Here is a 16488-nt window from a genome sequence, read left to right as displayed (position 1 = left end):
AATTATATTTATTTATGTGCATGTGTGGGTATGTTGAGGGGAACAGGACACAGTGCTCCATTCATCTGGAGGTAGAAGACAACTTGTAGGAGTCTATTCTGTTCTACTATGTGGGACCTGGGGGTTGAACTTGGTTTGTTAGGCTTGGTAGCAAGCACATTCATGCACTGAGCCATTTCACCAGCCCAGGAAAATAAATTCCTATAGACAGTTACTTTATTACTTCAGCATTTTCATTACTATTAACAGCAAAGATAAAAATTTTTTAAAAAGGCTTTTCATCAGATGTTTACCTAGAAGACTTGTGTGTCCCAGACACATGCATCGCATCGGGGTGTTGTAATGAGATAACCTCTTCTCAGAAGGAACAGAAAACAAAACTAAATAGGAAACTCTATGGGGCTTTATAAAATGGTGGGTCCTAAACAGAAATCAAAGTACAGGAGAAGAATCTGGGCTGTGTCATAGCGATTTAAAATGTTCTTGTGGAGATGACTTTACACCGGGACTCTAAGGAAGACAGGCCTGTTAGTGGCAGGGGTAAGGGATAAAGGACAGAGGAAGACAAGGCTGTCAGTCACAGGGGTAAGGGATAAAGGACAGAGGAAGCAGGGCCTTCAGTCACAGGGGTAAAGGACAAAGGACAGAAGAACATTCCAGCTCAGAGGCAGCAGTATCTCAGGCAAAGGCATTCTTGATCCATTTTAGAGCCGCCCTAGAGTACAGAGAGGGGGCGTCTTAGGAGAAGAGCACAGAGGACAGGGAACAGGGTCGTCTAAGACTGCTGCTTAGCTTTTACTAAGTGAAATAAGGAAGCACTGGGGCTCTGAGCACAGAAATGACGGAGCTAGACTTTTAAAGCCCCTGCCCACCCCCCTGCCAACCCAGCTCTGTGGGCCCATCTGCTGTGAGGATAGACTAGGGCAGGCAGGGATGAAAGATGGAAAGAGCAAACCCATTAAGCAGAGCTTCTCAACCTGCCTGATGCTGCCACCCTTTCATACAGCTCCTTGTTCTCGTTGTTACTTCATTATTATGATTTTGCTACTGTTCTGAATCATACTGTGAATGTCTGATATTTAGGATATCTGCTATGCGACCCCTGTGAAAGTGTCCTTCGACCCCGAAAGGGAATGATCTTCAGGTTGAGAACCACTTTATTAGAAGACTACTAGAATAATCTTCATGAAAGGACAGTATTTCCTCTGGAGAGGAAGAGCCAGGAGACTCTAGACCTATTCTGTGCATAGCATTCTCTTGTATTCTAAACTACAGCTTGTGAATTGTGAGAGAAAGGGGAGACAGAGAGAAAGGAGAGACAGGGTTGGCTGTGTAGCTTTGAGAAAGAAGGGCTAGGAGGTGGGTGTGGCCATCAACTAAGACAAGGAAGCGTTTGGGTAAATAGGAAGGAGACAGTTTCCACTTGGACATGTGCAGATTGAAGTGTCTGCTGGAAATGGCTATCCAAAACTAAAGCACAGGTCAGATCCAGGGATGTGTGTTTGAAGCTCATCTACATACCGACCCATTTAACTGCAACAACTATGAGACCTTGCCATGCAAGATGGAAATATGAGTTTGAGTCCCTATTACCCACATAAAAAGCAAGAAATGGCCCTTCTGAATGCATGGTAACTCTAGCATGGTGATGGGCAGATGCAGGAGGATTACTGGGTTCAGACTAGTGAGAGACCCTGTCTCAACGCAATAAGGGAATGACAGAGCAGGGAACCAGACATGCCCCTGTAGATTCTGCGCATGCATCCACACATGCACATACACTGTATATACAGGTCATTTAACTAACTAGTTATAAAGTAAAACTACACTAATGCTTGACCCCTTCTACACAAGCATGGCTCCTTCTTGCCTCTTCACTTCTGTCTAGGCATGTTTACTAACCACAAGGTCTTTCTCCTCCTAATGTATCTTGGCATCCTTCTAATTACACTCCAAGCCTCATGTCCCCCTACAAAACTTTGCTTAGACATCCAAAGAGCACTCTACTCTACTCCCTCTCACATGGAAATATTTCATTTATCTATCTCATTAAAATTGGATTCTGATATGTGTTTGAAACTTATTTAACATCCCCTGTGGCATACAACCCCATACTTCACACTGACTCAAGTCCAATAGTTACATACGCCTAGTTGTTTGATGACAAAACTTCCAAAGTTTTGATATGGTTATTTTCTGTCTTTTGAACTTTATTCATCTGTCAACTATCATATGATTATTATTTAAAATATTTACAAAAGGCATGTTTGCCACAGGATTTTTGGCATAAACTTAAGACATAAATTGATAGTTCAGATTCAACTAATCAATTTAAAGTTCCTTCAGAGAAAAGCAATGTCATTTGTGTCTGCAAACACATGGGAAATCCAGCCCAGACCTCTTCTCCTCTACCTTCTCTTCCTTCCCAGGCCTGAGTCTGTTCCTCCCACCTTGCAGAATGCCCTCTCATTGCTCAGCATGACTGCTAAGGTTAGAGCTGCCTCTCCAACACATATACATCCCACCAGACACAGGAGCATCATTAACCCCTTCCTGCTGTTTTTGGTCAAGATTTTGGAACTTCTGGGGAAATCAGGGTCACTTAGAGAGCTGGACCACATCCCTAGAGTTTCTGGCTCGGTGCTCTAGAGAAGGGCCTGGGAATGTGCATCTCTCACAAGCTCCTGGCTGCTGATGCTAAAGATCCAGGTGAGAATCACAGTTGTGCATCCTCAACTTGATGTGTCTACCTGGCTGTGACCCCTGCTTTGTTCCAACCATCAAGAGCACCATTAACCTTCCCCCTTGGAATTACTTTTTGTGCATATTGTGATTGTCTTAATCACCCCTCCCTCATGACCCTTTTTTATTCTCTTCTGAGAGGGTAAGGACTAACATGCTTTTATTTCTTCTTCAAGACTGGCTTTATAGCATTTCCTACTGCTTTCAAAAACTTTACTCTTTTCTTCATATTCACATATTCTTAACTCTTTGCTATCTCCAAACACATACATAGACAGGAAAACCCAAGCAAACCACTCCTTGATGCTGAACTTCTCTGTGGTCATCATCCAATCCCTTGCTACCCATTCTCTTCAAATTTCAAGAATGATTAGGCCCCATCTCTGGCTCCATCCCTCCCTTGACATCTTCATTTGACTTCTAGGCACCCCCACATTTCCAGAGTCTTTTTGCTAAGGACCATATTAGCCACTGAACTGAAAACAAAGGATGTTCTTCTGTCCTCATCTTCATCCTACCATATCAAAGTTTTTCATTCTTTCTTGAAATGTCTCCCCTTAAGTTCTTGATGACGTGGTTTCCCCAGTTCACACTGGTTCTTTTCCTATTTATCTTCTGCATCTTCTTTGTAAAGTCTTCCCTCCATCCCCTGAAGTTTCTTCAAATGTGAATGCAAGCTGGCTTCTGTCATTCATCCTCTGCTCCAAAACCTCCACCCTCTGTGTCAGGATATAATGATACACATATTGTTTTATTTATACATAAAGAAAAATGAAATTATGGTATTTGCAGCAAAATGCATACAAATGGAGAACATAATATTAGGAAAGCAAGTCAGGTACAGAAAGGCAAATGTATATCTCTCTCATTAGTGGATACTAGATAATTATATAATACACAATAAGTATAATGAATATATGCCAATAATTACACTACACACACACACACACACACACACACACACACACACACACACACACAATCAGTACCATAAGGATTTCTATAGAATTGTCTCAGCCCTTTAGAGTATCCTGACCTGTTTATCCCAGTGTGCCAGATGCAAATGATGACTACCTACATGTGTCAACATGTAATCCTGTCAAACATTCCCTTAAGGGATTACTTCCCCTTTCCTGGTTTGTCATCAATATCATGATAGCTCTAACACTATATCCTGGAGCAATGGTGGAAAACATTGAAATTTCCTTTTAATCTTCCCCTCAATAATCTCTTACATCTAAGTGATTTTCACATCTGCTCCTGGCCCTCCTCCTACCTGTCCCATGACCTCTTGTCTCAGTTACTCTAGAATTCTCCAAACTGATCTCCCTGTGGCTTTGTGGTTCTCAAATCCACTCTCCATGCTGTTGTCTGAAGAGTCTATGTAAAATGCAAATTGAAGCATACCTGCCCTTGCTTAAGAGCTTCTTACTGACAAGATGAAGTCCTAGAACATCACGGTTGAATGCTATTCATTTCCCCAATCTCCCTTCCGGCCACTTCCCCTCTCACTCATTCTGTTCTCGTCCCCAGACCTTTGCCTGCCCTGCCCTCTACACCTGGAATGTTCTTTAAGCCTCCACTCATCCTGCCTTTCCTGACTCCTACCCACCCTGTCTCCAAAAGGACATAAAACAGCCAGTATTTCTCTAAATATTCAGACAGATTTCTATTGTTGTACCTGGAACATTTCCTTTATAACTATTTTAAGGTATTTCCTCCTGCACCAAACAGTATGCTCTCTTGTATTCTACTGACACACAGAAAATATCAGATTAAAAAAAAAACTAATAAATATAGCCTAACCTATTCTAGATCAAATCTCGTGCCTTATATTAGGCAATGACTAGAAAGAAGTTCTTTAATCCACTTTAATCAAAAATATATAGACCAAATCCTGTCAAAATTTGACAAAAAGGACCATTGCAGTAATCCTACTTTGTTGAAACCAGGCTGTGTGTGGTTTTATTTGAGTTAGGTGACTCATTCTTTTGAAAGATACTTTTGTTTTCCCACTCTATCTGCATAGGATGTTTTTATGAAACTAAGCAGTTTCAAAGCGTTTTCAAATGTATATGTTATTTTTCCTTATAAATCCCTGAAGACAGCTAAGAGGAAATCATAATCATTTCACACATGAAGAAAAGGGACTAAAGGATTGTCATTTTTCCACACCAGTAATTAATGTGTGGCTATGCAAATCCTGATGCTTAAACCAGCAATCTCCTTTACCTTTACCTTGCCTGGACTATGACTACTCTCTCTCTCTCTGTCTGTCTCTCTCTCTCTGTCTGTCTCTCTCTCTGTATCTGTCTCTCTCTCCTTCATCCCACTCTTAATGTAATAATGTAATACAAATTGATTTGTGTGTCAGATACACTCTAGATTTTTTACAAACTCAAGCATATTAGAGTCATCCATATTCTCAGACATGTAAGCATTTGTTCTGTCGTTTCCACAGATACTCAGTCTGCCCCTAGATCAATTTGCTTATAAGCCAGCAACACTTCAGCTAACGTGGATATGACCCACCCACTCTACTACAGCAATTTCAAGCTAAAAAAAAAATACTTTAAACTGTGTCTTGTTCAACCATTAATTGGGTGCTTGAACACACCTTCAGAGTGGTCCAAATAGAAGAGTCTCAAGTAATTACTTGAATTACTTGACCATCTTGATTCACAAATCTACAATTGCTAAAGGCAATGCTAGCCAACTTCAAAACCCTGGGGAGACATTTCTCTATAAATCCATCTATCTGTCAGTTATTGGTGAAAAAAATTTTTCCCAGTTGTTAGTACCATGAACTGCCCAGAGTCTAATACTGCTATTAGTTGAGACTTTGGCAAATAACTTAGCCAAATAAAATAGATCAAATTAAATAATGCATGCAAATTTACAAGCACTATATTATCTTCAACAAATTCACAGAGTAAGTGCTCAAAACTATGCTAACTAAATCAATAATTCTCCCTTATCCCTGGCATGGTCTTATTTTGAGAGAGAGAGAGAGAGAGAGAGAGAGAGAGAGAGAGAGAGAGAGAGCCTGTGTGTGTAGGGTACATGCATGTGTGGGTGGAGGCCAGAGGTCACCATGGGATATCTTCCTCCACCATTCTCTACATAGCTTTTTAAAGCAGGGTCTCTCACTGAAACTGGAGCTCACTGACTCAGCTAGAAAGGCTAAAAGATCTTCCTGTCTCAGCTTCCCCAATGCTGAGACCACAGGCACACATCTCCATACCTGGCTTTTAATGTTACCCTGGCCGCCAAACTCAGGTCTCATGCTTGTACAGCAAGTGCTTCACCAACTAAGCCATTTCCACAACCTCCACTGGCATAGGTTTTAGCAGTAATTCCTTATAGCCAATCATCAGACTTTCTAGATAAAACATTTAGTGTAGTAAAGAGAACACAGATGACTTCATGTCTGGAACATAATCCTCAAACAACCTACTTGGCCTTCTGTCACTCATCCCCATAGTGACAGGCAAGTGTCAGAATACAGTAACCTGGGTCATGCATATTTAACTTCTTCCGGTGTAGTAAGAGGCATTACTCCAAGTTCATCCAATCCTTGATCTTTTACCCAAAGCATAAATTGAAAATTTCACTGGAGTGAATCTTGACATGGCAGAGGTGAAACAAGAGGTCACTTTGAAGAGCCACAGTGTAAGAGACAGAGGAGTGTCTCTTCCACCTACATGGAGTCTAGATACATTTTCACCAGGCAGCGGGAAATGGGACTCATTTGAACCTACTTCAAATTTGAGATTTCTCTCTGTCTAAAGAGAAAACAGCATCATGACCTTCAGCTTTGGCAAGTAGATCTGATAACCCCATCTATACCTGATCATGACATTTCCATTTGCTTAAGTCTCAGGGGATTACAGCAAACGTGTGTACCAGGGCGTGAGAGTGAAGCACACTGTCAAAGACCTCCTGGCCGAAAAACGATCCAGGCAGACAAATAACTCCAGACTCAATGTAAGTCCTGACTCAATCCACCTGAAGTCCTGCAGGTCTGAAGGCTCTGTTAAGTGCCCTCTCTCCTCTCCTCTCCTCTTCTGTCCTCTCCCCTCCTGTCCCCTCCTCTCCTCTCCTGTCTCCTGGCTCTGATTTTCCTTAAGAGAGAGCCCTTCCTTTACTTAAGATACTTCGACATTTGTATTCCCCCCTGCAAGGACAATCTTTTCTTGTGGGGCAAACCAATGTAATAGTAACTGTACTTGGTTAGTGGCATCAAGGTTTGTGCCAGAACTCTTATTCTCTATACAATCCTCATTGTCCTCTATTTTACAATGCTTTTTGTTTGTTTGTTTTGCCTTTGGAATATTATGTGTATTGCTATTCATCTGCTTTTGATCATATGATCCTGGAAACAGAATGTGTTACCCCTTCGTGTTACGTAAATAACGGTCCATACATGCCAGCCCTCTGGAAGGAATGTGAATAGATAGGGCACATTTGCCTGCCAGGGGTATCCATGTATGTAATCCCTAGGAAGTCTCTGAATCCAACAAGAAATGAAGCAACCAAAATGGGCTCCTCACAATGTAAAAATGCCCAACTATTCGTCACCTCAAAGCATATTCATTTACATCTGGCAATGTTTTCAGGGCTGTGTGGTCTAATTAGCTGACAGCTTCAGCTAGTGGCAGTAGAAACAGAGTATGTCCAGACTTTTACACATCTCCCAGTCACTGGTTGAGAAGGGTTCAGGGCTTGAGGGTACAATGCTGACCTTTCATACATGTCACATTCTACATCGGACAGATGAGATTTATAACAAATCCTCTCTGAAAATCTCAGTAGATGTGTTGAACTTCATTCCTATCTGTCAATCACATCTGTACTTGTAGCCCTACTCTATGTCTGATGAGTTGTACTCAGGTCTCAAAAAGTGACCAAAGAATGGCAACAGTGTTTGGCTAACATGAAAAGGTAATTCCATGCATTCTGCTAATATAATACTTCCAATGCTGGGCATATGTAGATGACCAGGAATAAACAGAGCTGTCACATCCAGCACTTAGAGCTGGGCACACCTGGGTAATGCTTCCTCCAGAACACCTGATGACATTGTTGATACCACCTTCAACACTGCTCCAATAGCAGATTCCTATGACATAAGTGACACTCAGGGCTTAGTTTATACAGCGAAATCTCCACAGCTGGGCTGTCTGATCCCCATTCAGTATTTTTCAGGGTATCTGTCAGAAGCATCTGGAGGGTGTGTTAAAAATACTGTTACCAGACTGAGAGGGGACTAGAGAGTGGGCTGGGGTGTTTCCGAGTCTACTCAAAATGAACAGTTTCCATGAGTAAGCGATGAGGATTGCTCAGCCACAGTTCCAAACAAGAAAACAACTGCATTTTAAAACCCAATAAAAAGTCCCAAGAAAACATCAAATTAGATAGACAGGAGGCACACATAAGGACACTACAGGCAAGGAATGGGCTTTGTATCTGTACAGCGTGAATGAGGTGAATTCACACCTTTTGCTATCATTAGTATCCACATACAAGAAATGAGTCAGACTAACAGACTTCTATTAAAAAAAAATGTGCCATATAAAAAGACAAGGCACGTTATACCCAAATGGTTTTTAAACATGTATGTTTTTAAAAACAAAAGGGCTTCATGCCAAGACCTTTAAATATCAAGTCACAAATTTTGTCTTTTTTTTTCTCTCTTTAGTTTTAAAGTATTTTTTAAATAAAATAAGCACAACTAGTAAGTCATATTAAGTATCAACATTTCATCAAATTCTGTAGACTTTCATAGGATCATATTCACCCCCAATCCCTTCCCCTAACTCTATCCAGATCTCCAACCCACCTCCCAACTTCACATCTTTTTCTTTCTATAACCCACTGAGTCCAGTTTGTGCTGCCCATATACTCATGGATTTGGGCATTCACAAGAGTGTGGTTAACCTCTCAGGGTCACACTCATAAAAACTGACTCTCCCCAAGAAATCATCAACTATCCATAGCTCCTCTCTTAGATGTAGGACTCATAGACTCCTGAACCCCTGTCCCCTCCATGCTTGAACACATTAATTGACTTCATGTTGTCCAGACCTGTGCAGGAAAACAGCGGCTGGGCATTGTGAGCACAGGGATTCTGTCATGACCAGTTGTGAATTTCTGTTAACCACAATCCACTGCACAAAGAAACATTACTGATGAGATCTGGAAGCTATACTAATTGAAAACATATTATTCAATTTCATCTTAAAATACAGATTCTTGGGTTTGTGCCACTTATGGGGATGAGGCCAGGAAATGGTCATTTTGACACATTCCACAATCCCCTTGAAAAATTCTTTTGTACATTGCTACTTGCAACAAACAAGTGCCCTAGCTTCACACAGCACAGTGGCTTCTTATCTCTTACCTAGCTAAGCCATTGCTGTTGGCCTAGAAATGAGAAATCGGGAACCAGATAAATGCAGCACATAGACAGTCTGCTAAATACCAAATAGTCTGGTAAGAAGAAAAATACCTACACATTAAAAAGTATACATTCATATAACCAAACACTAAACTGAATGCTTATGACCAGACAGTATGGACATGCAATATGAAAATAACTATAAGATTTATGTGAGGATACATTGAGGTATACTTTCTGTGTATTAATTCATTTCATTGGCATATTATCCTCTGAGATTCGCATTTACAGTTTCTCATTTTACAGATGAATATGCTGTAAACAAGATAAAGAAAGGGGCTGACGGAGACATGGCTTGGAGGATCTGAGTTAGGTTCTCAGCATCCGAGTCAGGTGGCTCACAACCACCTGTAACTCCAGCTCCAAGGGAACTTTCACCTTCCTTTGGTATACATGGACACCCTCACATAGACGCATAACACAATCTCTAATTTTTAAAAGTGTTCAGTTTGCAAATAGTAGATTCGCTGAGTCTTAATTCCATCTTTAAAAAGAAAGTTCAGACTAAAGTAGAACAACCCTTTGACACATGAAAATAAAGAGATAGAGAGAATATGAAAGAGAGAGAATAAATGTCAGGGAGAAAAATACTAATAACAGAAAAGTAAGTCACCTCCAGCCATGGTATTGACGAAGCCATTTTAGGTAGTAAAATTACCTTAACTCCATGTTCTCATTGTACTATCCCAGTCATCTTTCTCCCTTTGGGGATGTTTAAACTTCAGATTAAATTCATAACTCAGATGTGAGCTCATTTGGACCTTAAGCAGCTCTGTTTGCTTACAATTTAAGAATACTGAGAGATCTGTCTAGAAAGATATTACTATAAGTCACCACCTACTCGAAGAGCTATTTATAGCTATCCCTGCTATAAATGTAACTCTGTGGGAAAAGCTTGTGGAGTACCCTGCTGTCGGCAGACCCTTACTCACAGGGCTCTGATCTCACGAGCACTGCTGAGACCACTTCCTTTTCCCTCATATTGATACTTAAGGACACAGTGAGACTTCAGTCTCAGATGGGTTTATAATGAGGAAACTACTCACAGGCATGGTTAAAACTCTCAGCTGACAGCATGGCTAAGGACCAATGACTAATGGCCCCAACCAAAAGCTGAACTCCCAAAGATCCAATGTCAAACCTCTGGGACCCGTGGGCAATATATATGATACCTTGAGAGTAGTTTACCTGGGTGGGCACTCAATGCAGTCAGTTTTGAAAGAGAAACAGAGAGAAGATACAAGATGAAAAGGTAAATGACGCCCTTCAGCAGAGGTTGGAGGCAACAAGTCAAGGAATCCTGTCACCCACAAAAGCTGAAAGAAGCAGGAGATAGGTCCCCTGATGAGCTCCACAGCAGGGACAACCTTGCTAAGGGCCAGGTTTGGGATATCTGGCCTTCACAACCATGAAAGCACATTCAGATGCTCACTATGGTAGATTGTAGTTGTCCTAGGAAACCAATGCATAGATTATGAATAATCAGTTCCCCTCAACCAGTAACTGCTTCCAGAAGTGGCTATTAGATGCCCATGTCATCATGCTGGCTCCTTGTGACCACTCTCTGAGTAAGGTGACACCACTGTGGTTTTCTACCTTTCCCAAAAACTTCCTCAAGAACAACTTTCATGATTTTGCAGTAAAGTTTTGTAAAATATCGTAAAAATAAAAACCTGTATCAAGCAAGATTTTCACAAAATCACCTCTATTTGTTTAACGTGTTGTACTATGGCTTGACAAGTGCTGTGTCTGTATAGTTTTAAGTTGTGGATTTTCTTTATATATTTCTCTCAAGTACTTTTTTTCCTGTCATTCTTCACTATTTCACTGGATTTCTGCTAGGATAAATGAACACCACTCATCAACACCTGGTACCAAAAACATATAATTAGATTTCTGACCAATGTAACTACACTACAATTGAATTCATAAGAGCTAATCATTTAATCATTTAACTTTTTAAGGATAACATCACAAAATTCAATAAACTCTTATCTATAGAACAAAAAGAAAAATCAAGAAGCCTAATTGCCACCATTTTTCCGTTCCACTTTGAAATCAGCCAGCGATTCACAGACTATTTAGCTCACTAATCAAGTTTTTCTTAAGCCATCATAAAGATTCATCTAGAATCACTAAATATACAGCAGCTGGCACAAGGGGAGAATGAATAGCTGTTTGGAATTTCAATTGTGTGGGAGGGTAGGGGAATACCTTGTCGTTTGTGGGGGAATAAGAAGGGCCTGGAACCACGGTCCGGGAGTTAATCCCACCCACATATTGGTGGAGATGGTGATGGCTTTCATTCTGAGAACGCCCACAGAAACACTGCAGTCAGGGACAATGGCCAAGCAGATGTGAAGGTTTGAGTTAATATTTTACATAAACATGAGGAAAAATAAATAGAAATATCTGGCTCCGCTTTTGAAAGCCTGTAACTGAAGGAAATGCCAAGAACTATTCCATGAAGGAAATATTTGGGCTATGTTGTCTTGAATTATGCATAAAATAAATGTAAAGCAAAACTCACTTCCACGTGGTATGATCCTATCCTATCAACCCCAAGTCTTCTTCTCAAAGGTCAGTTATTACACCTCTGTTGTCTTTCTACCCAGCCTTAAATCCTTCTATTTCAATTTGCTGCTTAAATCTCAGTCAAGGGCATTCCTGATATGGCCATATTGTCAGCTGGAGCTCTTGGTTAATAATTTGTCATAATCACTTTTCTGGTGAAAACATTGTAAGTAGTGAAACGAAGCCTGGCAGAGGGTCAAAGTGAAGGAGATTCTGAACAGAAGGTAAATGGGTTCCACCTAGCCTCCGTATGGCCTAGAGTCATTGGAAATGTTTGATCTTCGGTGAGAGGTGTGAAAACGCTTAACTGCAGGACAGGTGTCCCCTGGCTAGCCCAGTGTTGGGGACTATCTCTGCACTGAGGCTACAGGGGGGGGGTTGTTTAGCTCTCTGCCCAGCTGCTGCTTTGCTCTACCAATCACATGCACACTCCATTTACCACCGAATATAAACCTGTGACATCCAGATCTTTAATTTGCATCTGGATTTCCTGTGAAATAGTTGTGGGGCGGGGCGGGGAGGGGACACACACGACTACCAAACTACCAAACATGAAACCATATATTATGTCATCTCAAAAGTTTCTTTGACTTCCCCAAAACTTTGGAAAACATGTTTGAGACATCCCTTCTACCCCCGCAAAGAAAGACTGCTACTGAGTTGGTCTCTTTGAGGCCCTCTCTGTATTCAGTTAAAGTGGGTTATCCTGTTCTCCTTACTAAGCCTTGTTGTCCTCGTCAGTAATTAGAGTCGAACCATGTCCCAAAGACTGCTCTCATCTCAGCATTCATTTTTACTTTTATTTATCACTGTGTGTGTGCAGGTATGCCATACATGTTTGTATGGGTGCACGTGTGTGCAGGTGTGTGTGAGGACACATGTGTGTATGTAGAGGGCAACCTCAAATGTAATTTAGGAACTCTTTGGGACTGTTTCGTACTAGGCTGGAACTCACCAATTGTGCAAGGCTGACTGCCCAGGGAGCCTACCCCAGAGAAGCATCTGTCTTCACTTCCCTAACTCTGGGATCACAAACTCCCATCCCCATGGCCGCTTTTTCCTGAGCACTGGGGGACTAGGCTCAAGTCCTCCTGGTTACCTTCTGGGCAAGCAATTTACCAATTAATTCATCTCTCCAGGGCCAGTATTCATTTCTAAATAAATTGTATTTTATATATTTAAGATTTACAATGTGATGCTGTGAGATAACATGTAGATAGTGAACTGGTTACCATAGTGACGCATCTTAATATATACACAGATGAATACATACAAACACACACATATCGTTGTCCATAGTTACTCTTGAGTGACAAGAGCCATTGCAAAGTGTTTCTATGACAAAGGTCCCCAACAATAAAATTTATGAACCACATGCCCAATATTGGGCACCAGATCTTTCAGCTGGTTCTGCCTAGTACCATGGCTCAGTTTTTCAATTCTAAGACTGAAAAAAAAAAAACAATCTATCATCTTCCATCACCCTCTTTATTTTGTCTATTCATTTTCAAATGTTATTAGTGCACTATTTAGTATTTAAAATGGTCTCTGGCAATTAGAGAGATGGCTTGGTGCCTCCTGAAGTCTAGGGAGACGGTTTGGTGGCTCAGTGGGGAACATGGCTTCTGGTATGCATGAGGACTTGAGTTTGGATCCCACCCACTCAAGTAAAATCTAGGAGTGGGGGGTACCTATCCATAACCTCAGTGCTGGTACCAAGGAGGGAGAGACAGAGATTTTCAGATCACTGGGGCTCACCAGTCAGCCAGGTTCAGCAAGAGACTGTCTCAAAATAATAATGATGATGGTGGTGATGATGATGATGAAGTAGAGGGGTTGATGAGGTGGCTCAGTAATAAAGAGCTTGCCACACAAGCATAAGGACCAGAGTTCCTGTGCCCTAAACTCTTACAATGCTGGGAAGGTGGCTACTGGTCCTTAATTCGAGTCTCAGAGGGCCAAAATCGGAGATTCCTGGAGCAAACTGACTGTGAGGACTTGCTGTATTTTTGAGCCCTGGGTTTTGGGTTTGATTAAGAGGCCCTGCCCTGCTCCCCACATGCCAGTACACACTCTCAAACGCAGGTGTGAAAACATGCATGCAAACACACACGTGTATCTCACACACACACAGAGTGGGGGAGGGCAGAGAAATGCCTGAAGTCAACCTCTGACCTCCACATATGCACACACATAAATCACACAGTAGATGAATACAGAAATATCTGAATAGAAGTCTCTGAGAAGTAGCTTGTCCTGAGTTTATGTCATCCTTGAGCTGGTGTTGAAGATCACTGTCACCCAGGAACCAGCTGAAGTCCATCCATCTAAAACAGGGAGAAGGGTGGTGAAGAACTCAGGCTGTATACCTAGAGTACCTCAATCCACACCCCAACTCCGTCATCTACAAACACTGTGTTTAGCTAATGTTGCTTCACCTTTCCTTAAATCCTGCCAAGGTTATCATAAAGGTCACGGTTAATCTTTGCCAAGGGCTTAGTACAGCATAGGTGCTCAATAAATGCAGTGTTATTGAGTATTTACTGAGTACAGGTACCCTCCTTACTACCATTTCTAATATAACAGAAATATGTCAAACCATGAACTTTGTAGTTCAGAAAAAATATTACTTACCATGAGTGAATGAAACAGCAGAATGGCAGAAGTGAAGGCCAGTGATTTTTAATTTTGTTGTTTGAGATATTTTGTTTTTATTTTAATTGAATAATTTTATATATATGTGTGTGTGTGTGTGTGTATTATATGTGTGTGTGTGAGAGAGAGAGAGAGACGTCTCAATATACATGTACAATATGTAATAAAGCAGTGTGACTGCCATACCCCTCCAACATCAGCCATTATTTCCTTGTTTAGCTATATAGAATACACAGTGAGTCATCAGCCAGTTTGGTTCTACTGTGCAATGAAACGTCCATATTCTTTCTTCTACTCCAGTTGTTCTCAACCTGTGAGTCCAGTCCCCTTTGGGGTGAAATGACCCTTTCACAGGGTAGCCTAAGGCCATCAGAAAACATAGGTGCTTACACTAAAATTCATAATAGTAGCAAAATTACAGTTATGAAGTAGCAACAAAAACAATTTTATGATTGGGGGAGTCATCAAAACATGAGGAACTGTATCAAAGGGTCACAGCTTTAGGAAGGTTGAGTAAAATCACTGTCCTGCTCAGGTGCACCCTCCTACCTTTTAGCCACGCTCCTTCCCTTCTCTCTACACATACCCACACTGGCTCTTATAGTCTCTGGTAACCACTCTAGATGAACCTGTACAGATTCCAGACATGACTGAGAACATGTAGTGTTTGACTTTCTATTCCTGACCTATTAATCATTTAACATAATGGCGTCCAGTTCCATCTGGGTTGCCACAAATTATAGGGTTTCCCTCTTTTGAGATCAAATAATATCCTGTTACACATATCCACCACATCTTCATCCACTGTGGGTAGCTTAGCTCACTCCTTGTCTCAGAAGCAACAAGTTTACTAAGCCAGTGTCACCCTCTTTCCTTTTGTGGGTCAAGACAGCTACAACTGAAAATGTAACCCACCAGCTAGAGCTAAGATGTTCCAACTGCTTCACCCTTCCTCTTACCTACTTTGTGAAGGATTTGACTTACTCACCATAAACCCCATATCACAAAAAGCCTCATTTCAGATGTCAGAGAGAGGATCAAAGCCAGGATTTCCTACCAGCAACTAAGGTGATCTGACTTCCTGAAGCTACTGCTCCTCGGTGTGAGAGGATCTTGTGAAAGGTGGACAAGCGAGGGTATCAGTGTTCATCACAGCTCAAGGTGTCCCCTTCTCCACACTGGACAGAGCTGTTTTTCTTCCTAAGGCAACATTTCCTCAGACCTCAAGACATGTTCCACCCATGTCCCCACCATCCCCCCCAACTCCTAACCCCCTACACACACCCACACAAAGTTCTAACCCCTAACCTCCAAGGTCAAGCTTAAGTCTCTCTATATTTTGAAAAAATTAAATCCTCTTCCCTCAAATTAAACTGTTTTTATATAAGTTGGGTTTTTCAAGGAAGAGGAAAAACAAAAATTACACAAAGCACAAAAACAATCACATGACATACAAATAGCCTGACACTAATTGTAATATCTTGTCAAGGACTGGCAAGGACAGTATAATTAAGTTGACATCTGAAGGCTGGAAAATCAGGAATTCAATGTCATCCTAAGTACATCATGAATTAAAAGCTACATGAGACCCTATCTCAAATACTAGTCATAACTTAGCTCTAAAATAAAAACTTTACAAATATTTCCATTTCTCTACTTTAAAATACATTCATTTATCAATAAGAGTTCAGCAGCCTCTGACAGTAATTAGATGGGGTAATGAAGAATAGGGTAGAAAGCTATAGAGTTTAGATTTGAAGCTAGGTTTATGGGGCTTCAAAGTTTTTCTTTCACCAGCTGTGTTACCACCATATTTTTAAAGACAGGGTCTCATGTATCCCTGGCTAGCCTCAAATTCACCAAGTAGCTGAAGATAACATCGAACTTTTACTATTCCTTCCTCTGCTTCCAGGGTTCTAGATTACATGTGTACACTACCATGCCTGATTTTTGTAGTAGTAGCATCAAACGAATTCTAGCATTTGTACATGCTAGTCTAGAATTCAGTCAACTATACTGCCTTCTTCAACTATACTGCCTTCTTAAATGTACATAAC

At 41.1% G+C, this 16488-nt stretch overlaps 1 protein-coding gene across 1 annotated transcript in view; it reads left to right on the top strand.

Annotated features, from left to right (window-relative positions):
* The first annotated feature begins 491 nt into the window (after positions 1 to 491).
* Positions 492 to 16488, top strand: part of Pou2af2 (POU class 2 homeobox associating factor 2) — a 34689-nt gene continuing 18692 nt past the window's right edge. The window contains exons 1-2 of the mRNA XM_051196938.1: positions 492 to 540; positions 6620 to 6729. Coding sequence (XP_051052895.1) covers positions 492 to 540; positions 6620 to 6729 — 159 coding nt within the window. The remainder of the gene's footprint in view (positions 541 to 6619; positions 6730 to 16488) is intronic.

Source organism: Phodopus roborovskii, unplaced genomic scaffold (assembly GCF_943737965.1).
Source record: "Phodopus roborovskii unplaced genomic scaffold, PHOROB, whole genome shotgun sequence".
NCBI classification, from domain to species: Eukaryota; Metazoa; Chordata; class Mammalia; order Rodentia; family Cricetidae; genus Phodopus; species Phodopus roborovskii.
This window is presented reverse-complemented; position numbering and strand designations above follow the sequence as displayed.